This window comes from Crinia signifera, chromosome 5 (genome assembly GCF_055691185.1).
Source record: "Crinia signifera chromosome 5, ASM5569118v1, whole genome shotgun sequence".
NCBI lineage: Eukaryota > Metazoa > Chordata > Amphibia > Anura > Myobatrachidae > Crinia > Crinia signifera.
In genome coordinates this window covers 230,272,160-230,283,759 of record NC_139221.1, presented here as the reverse complement: position 1 = coordinate 230,283,759, position 11,600 = coordinate 230,272,160, and the positions used below count along the sequence as shown (strand labels likewise).

Here is an 11,600-nt window from a genome sequence, read left to right as displayed (position 1 = left end):
CCCTGAGATATTTCCCTGGCTTCCTAACCTCCCTAAACCGCTCTCTAATCACCCAACTATTCCCTCTACTCTTGCCTCATGGAAACTTCTGCACCGTAGGCCCCTCATCTCATCGGACACGGACTTTGGCCCACTAACCTCCTTTCTGTACAATCCTGATTTCCAACCTGAAAGTCCCTTACTTTTCCCAATGGGCACTAGAGGGACTTTTCAGGGTAGGTCAGCTGGTTACTCCCTCAGGAATACGTACATTCTCTGACATTCAAGCTAAATGGGAGGTCCCTACCACAGGGTTTTTGAAGTTCCTTCAAGTTCAACATTTTCTTCAAACAAATTCCAGACTTCCATTAGCTTCCCGTGAACTGACCTTGTTTGAGACTTTGCATAGCCACGCATGATCCTACACATGTGATCTCAGTACTATACAGACTTCTTCAGAACTCGAACAATGATATATCCTTAACATTTACCCTAGCTTGGATTTTACTATCTCAGACAAAGATAGTTCTCAAGGCTCATAAAAGCTCTGTTTGTATTCAAACTAGAGAAACCCTGTATAAAATAATCATGCGATGGTACAGACACCCATCTATTTTACATACCATGTACCCTGCTCTCAGCAAATAGCTGGAGGTGTAAGACTGCCACCAGAATGCCCACTCATGAAACCCTTCTGGACTGATATTATTAAAATATCACAGGACATACTCCTTACTCCCCTCCCCACATCTCCCGCCTTTTGGTTGCTAAACCTTTCCCCTACTCTGCTATCCTTTTACAAAACCTCATTGCTTAGACATTTGGGTAATGCCGCAAGAACAATACCAACTTTGTTGCGATCCACATCCCCTACTACACGTAAATCCTGGTTTGCCAAAATTGATTACTACATGGAGGATGTATTACTATCCTCAATCGATAAACTCAGATTTTGCTGCCACCTGGCTCCCTTTGCTAGACTATAAGACTTCACGGTACTTCTGTAGTATCTGGGCGCCCGATTTTCTGATTGTATGCCTTACCTTCAGATGCGATTCAACGTGATTTTCGGCAAAATCGAATTGCATCCGATGCGATTTTGCATAGGGTTCAATGTTAACAAGGTCCTGTTAGTTTCCCCACTATCCAAGTGGGCATGGAGTTGGATATAAACCTGTGGCGAGCGTAGTGAGCCACCGAGCCCGAAGCGTGGCGAGCGACCGCATATTTTTTAATAAGTACTCTTGGTGTCCCCTCGCGGGGCTCGCCACGCTTCGGGCTCGGTGGCTCGCTACAGGTTTATATCCAACTCCATGCCCACTTGGATAGTGGGGAAAGGAAAAGGACCCCTTTTTCCCATTGAATTCTATGTTAAAATGGACTCAGACAATTTTAACATTGAATCCTATGGAAAAATCGGGACCATCGCATACGATTTGGATGCATGCGATGTGCCCGATCCGACCAGATTTCTAAATCGGGCGCCCAGATACTGCAGAAGTACCGACTTCACCAGTGTATAAAGACTCCATCTCTCTGGTAGACTAACTCAGTACTTTTGTTTTAGACCAGGGCTGGGCAACACCGGCCCTCCAGATGTTGATGAACTACACATCCCAGCATCAGTTTCAGCATGGCCACATAGCAAAACTAATGCAAAGCATCCTGGGATGTGTAGTTCATTAACATCTGGAGGGCCGGTGTTGCACAGCCCAGTTTTAGACTAAACTAGCTCTCAACTGTAAAATTATATATATAGTCTTTGCAGCCTTGGGAAAGGTCAGTCCCTCCTTCTCTTCCCCCTCTTATACTATCCTATTTCTCTAATCCTCTCACTTTATTTTGACTATACAATTTTGATTACTTACAATTTAGGTCATTCAGTCTTATTGTCTCTTCAAATTTAATCAATATGCTGACTTGCGAAGACTCCAATCGAAGTGTTCATCTCATTACCCATTGTATCCCATGTTTCCCTATATTGTAATCACTTCAGATTTCTATTACTTAATTTAATTCCCAATAAAAACAGATACACAAAAAATAAAATAAAAACCCACAACACTGCTAGGTCTATAAATCAGTTTTTTATTCCAACTTTCAGGAGAAAAGCTTATGCTTTCTTGGTAGCTTCCTTCTGGAGTTTCTTCATCTCATGTCGGATAATCTTGTTCCTCTATAAAATGAAAATGAGGGTTGAGAAGTTATTAGGACTTCTAGTGAACAGAATTTTGAAATCTAACAGCAAACTAAGCCAGAATTTAGGAACAAGTCACATAGGGCCTTATTTTGGTTCATTCTTTCTGACAAAATCCTTCTTAGATGGGCAAAACCATGTGCACTGCAGGTGGGGCAGATGTAACATGTGCAGAGAGAATTAGATTTGGGTGGGGTTTTACTTCAAAGTGAGATCTATATTGCAGTGTAAAAATAAAGCAGCCAGTATTTACCCTGCACAGAAACAAAATAACTCACCAAAATCTAATTCTCTCTGCACATTTTACATCTGCCCCCCCCTGCAGTGCACATGGTTTTGTCCATCTAAGAAGGATTTTGTCAGAAAGAATGAACCAAAATAAGGCCCATAGTGACAGTGTACACAACCAGTGTCGCCATCAGGGAAAAATAATAGCTCACCATTTTCTTTGCCTTCATGACTTTGTAACGATCGAAGTCAGACATCTTTGCTTTCTAATAATGAGGAGGGAGAAACAAAAACAGTTAAATACGCAGTCTGTTGTGCTTGGTACCTTAAATCTAGGTTTCATATAAGTGTTTAGGTTCCCACTAACCGGCTAAATAATCCTAAAACTAAGGAGTAGGACTCATCTATGTGGTCTCCTTTACATACAATCCAACTTAGAATCTCACTTAGATGTTTATTGAGTTCCCAAGGTAAGGTCCCCATACACATTTGACTTATTGGAGCCTTAAGTTACATGCAATTTTTCTTGAACTCCCTGAGTGGCAGGATCGCATACACTGTATCCTATGCAATCCCTAATGGCTGCAGGTTATGATAAATCTTTATGGCAGCCATGGAGATTACCGGCTCTGGTCTCACACAGGACCGTACATAAAGATCAGAAGTGCAACGCATACAAATTTGACACTTCACATGATTTCTCAGTCCAATACGTCAAAATCAGACGAAAAAGGCACCAAACTGTATAAGTGTATGGCCAGCTTTAATGGCACCCATGCCAGACTTTAACCCAGTGCTGTGAAGACATTGCGCAAACAGTTACATCACATTAACCAATTGTCCCAGACGTGTACTTCCAGCTCCAAGATATCTATACGCAATTCATTTTGCGCACCAGGCAAAACAAAAACCCACTTTTAGAATGTGCTACCATCATTGACAACCGTTGGGAGAAGAATGTACCCAATTTATCCCAGCAAGGAAATTGTTGGGGGGGTGGGGTCCCACAGTTTGGACATGCATGTCCAAAACCTTATATGTGAGGTTTACTGCAGAGTCAATAGTCAGCAGTACAAGACACAGGATTTGGAAGGATTAGCTTAAAAAGATGAAGAAATGTTAGACAAGTTTTGAGGGTCCATCTGCAGCTAGAGAGCAGTTACTCTACCTGCCTTCCACAGGCAGTATAATGAGATGCAAGGGTCAAGGTTTCATTTACTAGAATTAGGGTTTTACAGTTTACAAAATAAGACTTCCAAAAGTGTCAGCACTCAAGTCAAATTATAATGACAGCAGAACTGGGTGACAACCAGAGTGCAAGATACCATGGTGTATTTTAGTTCTGTTTATATAGTTATTGTTTTTTGGTACTTGTGTAGTTTCATGGCTGCAGTTACGTAGCCAGCGTAGTGTCCCTGTCAGAATCAGCGTAGTGTTCCCGCGGCCAGTGTAGTCAGCTTGTGTCTGCGACTACGTTCGCACCTAACCGGAGCTTATGCAGTTAGTGTAGTCAGTCAGAGCTTATTACATTGTGTGGGAACCATTGACAATTTTTCACCTGCCTGATATGACAGGTGTGAATGTGTTCCTGAAACACCCCCACTATCCACGTCAGCCCAAAGTGTGGCGAGCCCTGCGAGGGGATGTGGTACGCGTCCTCCCGACCTGTTCATACCACCACTATCCACGTGGGGCGAGCCCCACGGATTACTTGACGTGTATTCCACATCCACTCGCCATGCTTCGGGCTCGATGGCTTGCCACACTTTATAAAAGGATAGTGGAGGTAAAAAAAAAAGGGGTTGGGAGGATGCGTACCATATACGCTCGCCACGCTTACGTGGATAGTGGGTGTTTGAAATGGAGGCACTTGCCAGTATGTAATATGGAGCACTGGCAAATGCATCCTTTATTGTGCACGATACGCACTTGCTGTCTCCCTGAAGCAGACACGGGCAGGGTTGCCGTATCCTGCCGCTCAAATTACTGAGACGCACAAGCATATAAGATGCTCGTACATCTGAGGCCTCTCCGCCAGCGCTCGCATGATCCCCTTTCTGCTGGAGTCCGCCAGCGCAGGGGATCTGGCGCTGTGAGAGACGCTTGCTAGGTTTGCCTGGAACAGTACGGTGACTGCGCTGCCTGACGGGGACACTATGCTGACTACGCTAGGCTACTGTTGGGCTATGCTGACAGCGTAGCATAGCCTGTCGCCGTGAAACTACACAAGCATTTTTTTTTTTTTTTTTAAAGCCACCTTTTTACAAATAGTCACATGCCCATCAGAGTCTGCTTTGAAAGGAATTGACACACTAATGTACTTCAGCAAAACACACCCCTGGTCATAAGCAATGGTAACATAGTGTAGAAGGTTATTATGGGGGGGCACCCAGAGACCTCATGAGCACACTCAACTAAATCCTCCTTACAGAAAGTACGTGACTTCCCTTATATATTATACCTCTTCGATACAAAATCCTAGCTTCAATCCGGCTCAGTACCGGAGCAGAATATGGTTTGAAGCCAGTGCTATTCCCAGGTCGGCGTGGTGATAATTATCTCCAAGTGCTACTATACCAGGTAGGCATAACCAAGGTCAATTAAGACCCAGGTTGCACCTTTCAAACCTTTATGGGTGTACACATGAGCTGGAGGCTGGGCAATTTTGCCTAGTCAAAATTGTGATGTCGTTGCCAGAGATTAATTTATAGTTTCTTATATAGCGCAGAGGATCCCGTTGCACTTTATAGCCAGCGGCCGTCCCCAGCAGCAGCCCGCGTTTACAGTCAAAGACACTGCAGTGTGTTCTCAAAATATTTTTGCCTGCAGTGTCTATTTGATTGGATGATAGCAACAATGAGGGGCCACACATCGCCCATTGTGTACACACGGGGCAGTTTACTCAAACGTAAGTGATTTTGATGATAGTCAAAATCACTTAGAAGAATCACCCTGTGTGCATACAGCTTTATACAGGTCATTTCTGGGTTGCAAGTCCCAGGAGAAACTGGGACAGCAAGCAACTCAAGCTGGACCTTGGTTTTAGGTAGATATGTGCAGGTTCAGTTTTATCCGGATTTACTTGGTTCCCAAAGCGGGATCTTATTGGCTGTCACTTATTTTGGATAGCCAATAAGATCCCGCTTTGAAAACTGACCATATCTGGATAAAACCAAACCCACACATCTCTAGTTTAGCTGTGTACACATGCTTTGATTTTTCCGTTTTTGTTGCTTATAGAAGCAAAATCAAATCCACATCGCATAGTTTTTAGGACACTTTCAATCGGATGCGTGCTCCCGTTTTCTCAAAACCCAAAAGAAAAATAGACTGTGCAGCCAAGGAAATATCGAATTCAAACCAGTAAATCGAATGTGTACAGTACCATTAATTTTACATTCGAATTAGATATTGAAATCTAATCCAAAATTGAATGGGAAGATCGAATGCAAAATCAAATCTAACATCGAATCTAAAGCAAAACAAAGTGTGTGTACATAGCTTTAGAAAGGTTTTACTCAATTGGAAACATAGCGATCTTAGCAACTTTTACTAAAGGTCAAATCCTATTCCTTCAACTCTGAAGATGTGATTTTTCAGATTTTTAAACATCGCACTGTAGATTACTGCAAAAATGTGTTACATGCAATGAAAGGTGTACATACCTTTTGTCTTGCTTCTATTCTCTTTGCCCAGTTTGTTGCATCCCATTTCTCATTAATCTTCTCCTTCTCCCAGGCAACCCGCACACATTTTTGACGAGCGCTAAAAAAACAGTAATAAGATGGAACTCCATAAATTTAAGAAAAAAAATAATTAAAAAGCTGTTATACTTTGGGACTACTTCCCTGTAAACATACCTGTGAGGGAACTTGAGGACGAAGTCAGTAAGTTGCATGCACTTGAAAGGCATAGCCTGTCTTCTTACACCAGAGCATGGGCCATCAACAAGAGCCTGCAATCAAAAAGTTGATTAGAGAAAAATTAGGATTCATGAGACATTTAGAAACCTGCATTATTCTTGGAGAACTATAGAGGAAAAAGATCCTCCTCACCCTAGAATACGAATGAATGTTTGTTGCTTGGTGTTGAAACATTCTATGTCATGTATTGTATATGAGATATGTGAATAAGGAAGTATGTAAAACCTATCTATATTTATAAAAACTAATAAAATTTATATTAAAAAAAGGCGATTAGACTATTTTAACATTGACACGTTGCTTCAGTAAACAAGCAATACATATTTACCGCAGCTACACATGGTGAAGTATTTCAATATATTATATACCAAACAGTTCTATAAAATACTCCAAAGCATGAGCTTACTGATAGACAATAGCTGAGGTACTTTTAAGAGCTGCTAAAGGCCCATACGCACTGGGCGATTTTGAGCTGAAAGCCACTCAAACTTAGTGTTTTGAGAGGCTTTCAGCGCAAAGCCGCCCAGTGTGTATGGCACAGGGATGAGCGGTGATGCACGCTCCGCTTCTTCGCCGGGAAAGCAGTTTATCTGCTTGTATTACCGGCAGATGAGCTGCTTTGTGGATGCCTTTTCTGCACTATGCAAAGCAGTCTGCCCCCCGCTGACAGTGCTGGGCAGGGGGAAAGCCACTCAGTGTGTATGCACTGAGTGGCTTTCCCCACAGCGATGACAGCTGTCATCGCTGTCCGTACAAACTGGGCATAATCGCCCAGTGTTTATGGACCGTAAGGAGTCGCTTCACATTTAGAGACCATGACTATTTTCGTGAAGTTGCATGAGCAGTACAGAATCAATATTAAGCTTTCCTTACTCTGTTTTGGTCAATGACATCAACAATTGCTACAAGTTTGCCAGCATGGGGACCAAAGGAGATGTAGGCTACCCGGCCAATCTGGACGTAGCGTTTGAACACCTGCAAGGAAAGAAGAAAAATAAATAAAAAATCCACAGAAGCTGAGTAATTGAATGCAAGCACAGTATTGTCAGAACTTTGCTGAAGGATCTACTACAAAGCTCTAAAGCTCAAGGTCTCTACACTAAACTAGGAAAGAGAGAACAGGAGGACAGGAGGACTTGCTCAAAGTGTACATTGCTATGTCATCACCTCTACTGTGGGGCAGTGGAGAGTAATCAGGGTAAAGTAATGCACCTGAATACATGAATGTTGATTGAGGATCTTACTTCCATTTCTTGGCTCATTACATAACACATATTAGTAGGGTGGGTAGGACTTTGGAACTACAACATTTTTAAAACTTGGTCGTCAAAACCCCAAAAGTTAGTTTTCCAGCCACCCTCACAGAACCATACCTCCTAACATTACCTTCTCCAGGAGGGACACAATGCTGTGTTTCTGGATGTCCCTCTTAATGTATAATTGCCAGCACCTGTATTGAACAGGTTATGTGATAAGAAAACAGGTGATGGCAATCAAATTAGGAGGAAAATCCAGGAATAGAGCACTGTAGGTGCCCATACACGTTACAATTATTGTATACAATATTGCATCTCATCAAGGTTTTGCGATGAGATCTAGTACAAAAAGTATGTGCTGCACAAACTTTTTGTACTAGATCTCATTGCAAAACCAAAAATCGGATGAGATGCGATATTGTATACAATAATTGTAACGTGTATGGGCACCTTGTGTCCCGGAGGGGGCCATGTTGGAAGGTATGCAGAACTATGGGTACTCTGGTAGTTAAGACTGGAGTCCAGAGGTGGTTGCGTTCCCAAACTATAAAATGTCTGGGAATAGGCAGCCAGTATCTGCCTATTCCCGGACATTATATAGCGCCACCCCTCTGGATTACGGTCTTAATTACCAGACAGTCCAGAGTAATCCTAGACGGATGGTTACCCTAAAAAAAAAAAAACATTAGCCCCACCTGGAAAACATGAACTGTTCAAGGGTCCAGAGTATAGATTGAAAACAAATGAACTCATGCTCAATTAGACCAAGTAAAAAAGATATTTAAGGCTCACAGATAAATCTAGTTCTTCATGATAGCCACAAAGATCTACTAGAACATTTTTGGTTGTGTATGTACATCATTCGTAGTACCAAAGAAATTACCAAAAACTAGAAGCCAGAATATAATAGTGATGTGCGCAGGTAATCACCAGGAACCAAAGATCCTCATTAAACGTTTAATCCAGGTGATGTGCAGCGTTTTACAGATACCAATAACCATCACCCTTCATCTTGACTGGATTCTAAATAAAACATTCCCGACACGCAGATGCTCGGAGCATGCAGTATACAGCACACCGGGACTAAGTAAAAACCGGACCCGGATAAGACACCGGAACGCCGGACCAGACATCAAACTCTGCATTCCGGAGCTTATAGTGTCTGGTCCGAGGGGTGTCCCATGCGGGGGGTGTCTTGTCCGGGGGGATGCCTGTGATTGCTCACACCAGGGACATGGGGAAGGGGAGATTACAGCCTCCCCGTGTGGTCTGGACCGTTCCAGTTTTTATTACACCCCCGGACCATGCGGTGAGGCTGTATTCTCCCCCCTCTCCTCTCCCAGGTGACAGGTGCGAGAGCAGCCTCATCAGATGGAGCACCCCCGGACAGGACACCCCCGGACCGGATACTACATGCTCCGGAAAGCAGAGTTTGATGTCCAGTCCGATTCCGGATTTTACCCATACCCCAGCACACCGAGTGCAGGGCAGTAAGCGCCCACCCGGCAGGCATCTGCCCTCTCCCATGCAGGCCGCTCCCGTTCCACTCATAACCCGCACCAGTACAGGGTGTAAACATGGGAGAGGGACCGGGAGACAGGCCCAGACCGCGGGCCGTAGTACAACTCTCCCGACAGCCACATATTGCGATACGGACTAGGTGCCGTGACGGCAACAAGGAGACATCAGCAGAGACTCCACAAGGCCTGGTGCATGCCTCCATGCGGGCCGGCCTCACCCCCGTCCTCCGCCTCACACACAGCTGCCGCACACAGGAACTGCCGGGGGAGCTGCTCCCTGCATAGTGCCGGGTCTCATGATGCCACCAAGCGCCCTGAGCCGGAGAGGACAGCCGTGTTACGACCGCGTCAGTACGGAGCACCAGCGCACACAACTCACCATGATGGCGCCGGCGAGCAGAAAGGAGGAACCAGCGCACCGCTTTCCGGTTCATCCAGAGAGCTGGACCAATCAACGAATCGTTCATGATTGCGTCACAAGACCTGGCAACAAGAAGGCAGATTAGAAAATTACATGGGAGGGGACGCGAACTTCTCTGTAAAGTGATTGGTTACTGGACAAATAAGATCAGATCACAGGAGAGCGAAGTGTGCTGTACAGTACGTCACTGTTTTCTAGTGAACGTACTACACACGGTAGTGATTGGTCTCTGCTAAAATGGAAGCTACCACAAAGGCTATGAATTATGAAATTATTTGTTAGATAGCATAATAAAATAAATTCAGAGTTTGGGATGGGATTCATCAAACTACATTATACAGCTTTAAACTTTGCTTTATGAACAGAGGTTATTTCAAAAAAATTGTAAAACAAAATAAAATAGCACACCCTCAAAGTGTACAGTTTTAGCCGATACAGGGGTAGGGATGCAGTTAAAATCCCGGCGGTCGGGATCCCGGCGTTCAGAATCCCGACGCCCAGAAACCCCCAGAAGTCTAAGTGCCCTAGTCTGAAAGCTGAGGGTCCCCTCTTTCCATAGGTGCAAGAATTTTGAAAATCGGCTCTTGGGAACCGGAGATATCTGACTTCAAAACAATGGTCCCCATCCAAGCCTGTTAATTGCTCTTCCCAGTCAGATATTTCAGGTTTTGTCTGACTTACAGTTTTTATGAGGGTATATACCAAAAGCTGGAACTCTTCCCCTTTGATGGACACTAGCAGCTTGTCTCTACTTTTCCCAGAACCAGAGATATCAGCCTTCCAGCAGCTGGTTACTGCTCCAGCTCCACACACCTGGTATGTAGTTTTATATACTCGTTGGCAGATTGCTCTGCCTCCTTAATTCTGATCCCCTAGTCCCCAATACCATTTGGTAGGTGGGATTCTCTAGTTTTTAATTCCATTAAAATCTAAGAAATTTATTTCCGGGAACTGGAGATATCTGCAGTCAAGCAAGCTGTCCTCCCACCAGAAAATTATGAATAATAAGTCCACTCCACTATACACCCCTCCTCTGCATATAAAACATCCTCTACCACCCTGGAAGTTGTGTATCAGGGCCCCTTCATTCAGCCCGATGCCCCCTTCTCCCACCCCATCTCCCACCATCTGTGCAGTAAAGGGGTAATTAGTGGAAATTACTGATCCAGGCCCTACATGCTGAGCGGTTGATACAATACCTCCTACCACTCGCGGGACACCAAAGCTTCCTCCACCCCTACCGCTGGAGGATCGGTAGGGGCCCCAATACATTGCTATGCCCAGGGGTCTACACTGCTGTTGACGCCTATGTATATATATATATATATATATATATATATATATATATATATATATATATACAAATACAGGGACTCAACACTCTCCATAATGAACTAACTCACCTTAGTATACAATTAATCAAATAAATAATGGGGTTTTAGTTCATGAATTGATCAATGCATTTAAGCTTGCAGCCCATCGCCAAGGGACCCCATTTCACTGCAAGTCCTACACTAGCATTTGTTTCTCAAGAGCCTGCCAACTGCCGACACATCATAGCTAAAGTGGACATGTGTTTTTTTCTGGTCTAAAGCTCACCTGCCAAGTGCCTTATGGCTTTTAAAGATGAGGCAGTTACCTAACACAACACCTGACTTAGAATTAAAGGGGCAGCTGTAACAGGTTATATATACATATATATGTATATGTATATATATATATTTTTTTTTTTTATTATTATTTATGTACATTTGGTCTATCTATAATACTTTAACTGACCCGGCATATACTGGGTCACCTAAGTGTCCATCTCCGTGCTTTGCTCCGCCCCTCTGAAAACCCCCTTCTGAAAATCCTGCGTTTACCACTGACGACACCCCTGGAGGGTGAATAAATTAGTGTGCCGAGCATAGCGAGGCACCGGGCCCGCTGTGTGGCGAGCGCAGCGAGCCCGCAAGGGGGGGGCGATCCACGTCCCCCCCTTGTCAGCATTTCGGCGGTCGGGATTCCGGCGTCGGGATTCTGAACGCCGGGATCCCGACCGCCGGGATTCAGTAATGAATCCCAGGGGTAGAA

At 44.1% G+C, this 11,600-nt stretch overlaps 1 protein-coding gene across 1 annotated transcript; it reads right to left on the bottom strand.

Moving 5' to 3' along the window:
* Nucleotides 1-2,047: 2,047 nt before the first annotated feature.
* Nucleotides 2,048-9,538, bottom strand: RPL14 (ribosomal protein L14). Its single transcript, XM_083188629.1, has 6 exons — nt 9,483-9,538; nt 7,201-7,302; nt 6,265-6,359; nt 6,070-6,169; nt 2,617-2,670; nt 2,048-2,155 (listed from the first exon to the last, which is right to left on the bottom strand). Exons 1-6 carry the CDS (start codon nt 9,483-9,485, stop codon nt 2,093-2,095), a joined length of 417 nt encoding a protein of 138 aa, XP_083044755.1. The 5' UTR covers nt 9,486-9,538; the 3' UTR covers nt 2,048-2,092.
* Nucleotides 9,539-11,600: the final 2,062 nt, after the last annotated feature.